The sequence below is a fragment of the Gekko japonicus genome, unplaced genomic scaffold (genome assembly GCF_001447785.1).
Source record: "Gekko japonicus isolate JY-2015 unplaced genomic scaffold, Gekko_japonicus_V1.1 scaffold1388, whole genome shotgun sequence".
Taxonomy (NCBI): Eukaryota; Metazoa; Chordata; class Lepidosauria; order Squamata; family Gekkonidae; genus Gekko; species Gekko japonicus.
Window position 1 is genome coordinate 337,207 of NW_015164228.1, and position 3,952 is coordinate 341,158.

General features: G+C 53.8%; 1 protein-coding gene across 2 annotated transcripts in view; it reads right to left on the bottom strand.

Annotated features, from left to right (window-relative positions):
- The window catches only part of APLP1 (amyloid beta (A4) precursor-like protein 1), a 57,754-nt gene extending 57,553 nt beyond the window's left edge, over positions 1-201 (bottom strand). For both annotated transcript variants that reach the window (XM_015408575.1, XM_015408574.1), the window contains exon 1: positions 43-201. In XM_015408575.1, coding sequence (XP_015264061.1) covers positions 43-162 — 120 coding nt within the window. In that variant the 5' untranslated portion in view covers positions 163-201. The remainder of the gene's footprint in view (positions 1-42) is intronic.
- Positions 202-3,952: the final 3,751 nt, after the last annotated feature.

Here is a 3,952-nt window from a genome sequence, read left to right on the forward strand (position 1 = left end):
GAGCTTTGGGGAGAGAGCGGAATTGGGGGGGGGGCGTGGTACCTCCTGGCAGTAGCTGCGGATCTCTTCGGCGGTACGGAAGCAAGTGTGGGTGCCGAAGGCGTCCGGCTCCCAACGACCCGTTTGTACGTTCAGATGCAACACCAGCTTCCCGCAGAACATGGCCACTTGGGGGTCCCCGAGCGGGGGACCGAGGGCGGCTCCCATGACCTGCAAGACACCAAGAGAAGGGACGTGACCCCTGAATTCTCCACAAAGACCCCCGTCTGGCCGATCTCGCAGGGCAGGGGAAAGGGGACACACACACACACAGGTTTGCTTCCACAGCTGATGAAGAGTTCCGGGGCCTTCCCTAGAGGGATGTCCCTGCTGGCCTGCTCAAATCTGGGTATCCACCTGCCCAGTCCCCTTTTCTCCCTTCCCCCATCCTTGTTTGTACCATCTCTCTCTCTCTCTCTCTCTCTCTCTCTGTCTTCTCCTCCTCAGCAACCACGGGGATGTTGTTGCCGTGGTAACCGCTCCCCATGGAGTTGCCGGATATTCTCTGTTGCCATGGAGACCAGCTCCCAGATGGAAATTAATACTGCATCACCAGCCCCTCCCGCGCGGCAGCTTCTCCTCGTCCGGAGCCCCCTCCCCACTAAGGCCGCACCTCCTCTTTTCTCACTCTCCCCCTCAACAACCGCCTCCCACTCTCCGCTCCTCCACCCCCCCCCCACATCTCTCCAGACTCGCACCCCCTCCTCTCGTAAGGGCTCTCTCCTTCTCAGAGGCCTTCCTCCCAATTTGAGGAGGCATGGTTTCTCCGAGCGTCCCAGCACTCTCTCATTAGGTATCATGCCAGAGGGCGGATGGGGCCTCCGGACTTGGTTGCGTTGATCATGTCACACCCTGACAGCAGGGGGTTCCAGGCCTCCGGTCACCACCTGGCCGAGCAACAGACCCTGTTTCTACCACTTCTCCCAGCCTGATCACAAGAATGACAAGAGGGCGGCATCCACCTGACACACACAAAGGGCAGGAGACCCCAAAGGGGAGATAAGACCCCTCCCAACGTCCATGCTATAAGATAATTATAAGCGAGGTTATAACAGGGGCAGGGTGGAAGGAGGCACAGGAACCGGACACTTGAGAAACAAGGGCTCCAACACCACCAGAGAGTTCAGTGTATGTGTGGCAGTAATTTTAGGGGTGTGTGACTTGAAAAGGGCCATAGGTCTGGGACAACAGCGGAAGCAGAGACGGGTTCAAGTTCAGGCATGCAGGTGGCAACCGGACTGCAAATTCTGAACACCTCTCCCTCTTTCCTTACAGTCCAAATCCTGCTTCAGATTTGTGTGTGTGTGTGTGTGTGTGTGTGTGTGTGTGTGTGTGTGTGTGAGAAACGGGGACGGTCATAATTTCTCGACTCTGGTCTACAGGTGAAGACGAGGACTCAAGGGCCTGGGGGCACGGGGGAATGCCCCAAGCGTACTCAGAATGGAAGTGGGGAGCTAAGAAGAAAGGGATAACAATGAGTGTATTTGTATGGGGGGGGAGCAGAAAAAGACAGAACACGGCAAAGTGGATGCAATTCTGGAGGTGGGGCTGTTGCAGCAAAAATAAACTGGAATCTAATGGCACCTCGAGGACTAGCGCCTTAACTACGGAGTGACACCTCAAATATTGAAATGGGCTTCCCCCGGCCATGGCAGGCATGAACTAGCTTAACCACAACAGAGAACGGTCTTGGTATTCTGCTTGATTCGATTCAAGTCGTTACACACAAGGACAGTTCAACTCTGCGCCCCCTGCATATTGTGGCCCCTTGCTGGGTTCCCCGCTCCAACAACACCCCCTCCCCACATAACACAACTGCATAGTGAGGATATCCACTCATCGCATCTAATGCTCCCTCTACGCAGTGGAGTCTTGTGAGCAAAAATTCTACTTTGTGAGCCGCTGGCATTAAAGTTGTGAGCAAGCGATCTGGCCACTGCATAAATTAGTTTGCTCCAGAGCCATCCTTCCTGAGCTAAGACAAAAATGTGTGAGCTGGAAGCTAAAAAACTGTGAGCTAGCTCACACTAACTCAGCTTAGAGGGAACACTTCGCACCTGAAGAAATGTGCTCTAGAGCCTGAAAGCTTATGCTGGAATCCAGGTTTGTTAGTTTCAAAGACCTCTTTCATACGGGCTCTTTAACCCACTTGGGCTTCTGAAAGCAAATGGGTTTTTAAGGTTTCACACACTTCTAACGATGAAAATCCAACCAAAAACTCACACTGGAATAAAACAGGTTTTGGAAGGGAGGAAATGGCTTAAGGCTTCAAAAACTGCAGGAGGACAAGGTTTTATCCTGCCGGCATGTGAAACCTTTTAAAAAATCGAATTGCCTTCAGAAGTCAAGGAAGGCTAAAAAGGCAGCACCGCAGGGATCTAAGGTGCTACCTGTTTAAGTGTGTGTGTGTGTGCGTGAAAAAAAGAGTGTGTGTACACACCCACACCGGACCTGGAGAAGGGCTGTGGCTCAGTAACAGAGCATCTGCTTGGCATGCAGAAGGTTCCAGGTTCAATCCCTGGCATCTTCAGTTAAAAGGACCAGGCAGTAGGTGATGTGAAAGACCTCAGCCTGAGACCCCGGAGAGCTGCTGCCAGTCCGAGCAGACAATACTGACCTTGAGGGACCGATGGTCTGTATAAGGCAGCTTCATGTATAGGGGGAGGGTTGCAGCCCAGGGAAAGGACCTCTGCTTTGCATGCAGTAGGGTCCAGGTTCAGCCCCTGGCATCTCTAATTAAAAAGGATCAGGGAGGAGGTGATGCGAAAAACCTCAAGCCGGAGACCCCGGAGAGCGGCTGCCCGTCTGAGCAGACAGTACTGGCTTCGATAGGCCGATGGTCTGATTCAGTATAAGGCAGCTTCATGCATTCATGACGGCGGAGAAGTCAGGCCCAGATTAAGTTGGATCCTGTAGCTAAGCCGCTGCTGCTCCGAGCGATTACAGTGTGCTGCCGTAATAATTTGGTGGCGCGATGACCTCCCTCCAGGCTGGAGTGGAACGGGGTTAGGCATCAAAGACAGGCTTCCTAAACCTGCACCCTGCCCAAGACTCGGATGCACGGGTGGGCGTGTGAAGCATGAAGGTGGCGGGGGAGGGGGAACCGACCATGACAAAGACCGTGGCTGGAACAAATGGGAGCTGGGATGGCAGGGAAGCAGTTAATTGGCCCCAGGATTAATAAATGTAGTACTAATCCCCCCCTCGTGCTCTCCCCTCCCCGCACAGCACTTAGTGAGATGAGATAGAAAGGGAGAGAAAGCTTCCACCTGTTCCCCCCCCCTGCACACACTGGATCTCATGGGGGGGGGAGGCGCTGCAGGGGAGAAAAAAAGCAAAGGTGGAAAAGCTGGTACAGAAATCAATGGCCCGGCCTCTTGCAGAAGGGGTCGGCCAAAACCCTTCAAGAGGAAGGCAACCCGAAAGAGAGAGGGAGAAGCCGAGGAGGTGGGGACGGAGTGTGTGTGTGTGTGTGGGGGGGAGGTCTGTTTTATTGGCCTCCCTCGGTGCTGCCCCCCCATCCAGTCCTCTTCAGCTGATGCAAGCTGTCCTTGCATCTCAGCACCAGCTGGCTCGGGCAGAAGGAGGCAAAGGTAGGCTTCTCGCCAACAGGAGTGGGGGGGGGGAGAGAAGAGGTAGGATAAGCATCCTTCATTCCTCGTGAGGCCCGGTGAGTCAAAGGCCCCCCCCCCAAAAAAAAAAATCTGGAGAAACCGCAGCCGGGGAATGGTGATTCCACCAGTCCTAGAGAGAAATCAAGAAGTGAGGGTTTCTTTACCAGAGGAGGGGATTTCTCACCTCCAGTTCTTTACGTCAGCTCTTTTGCTACTCAGTCAAGTGAGCAGCAAATATGGGGAGGGACACTGCCTAAAAAAAAAAAAAAAAAAGCCGAAAGAGCAAGGGATGGGCGGGA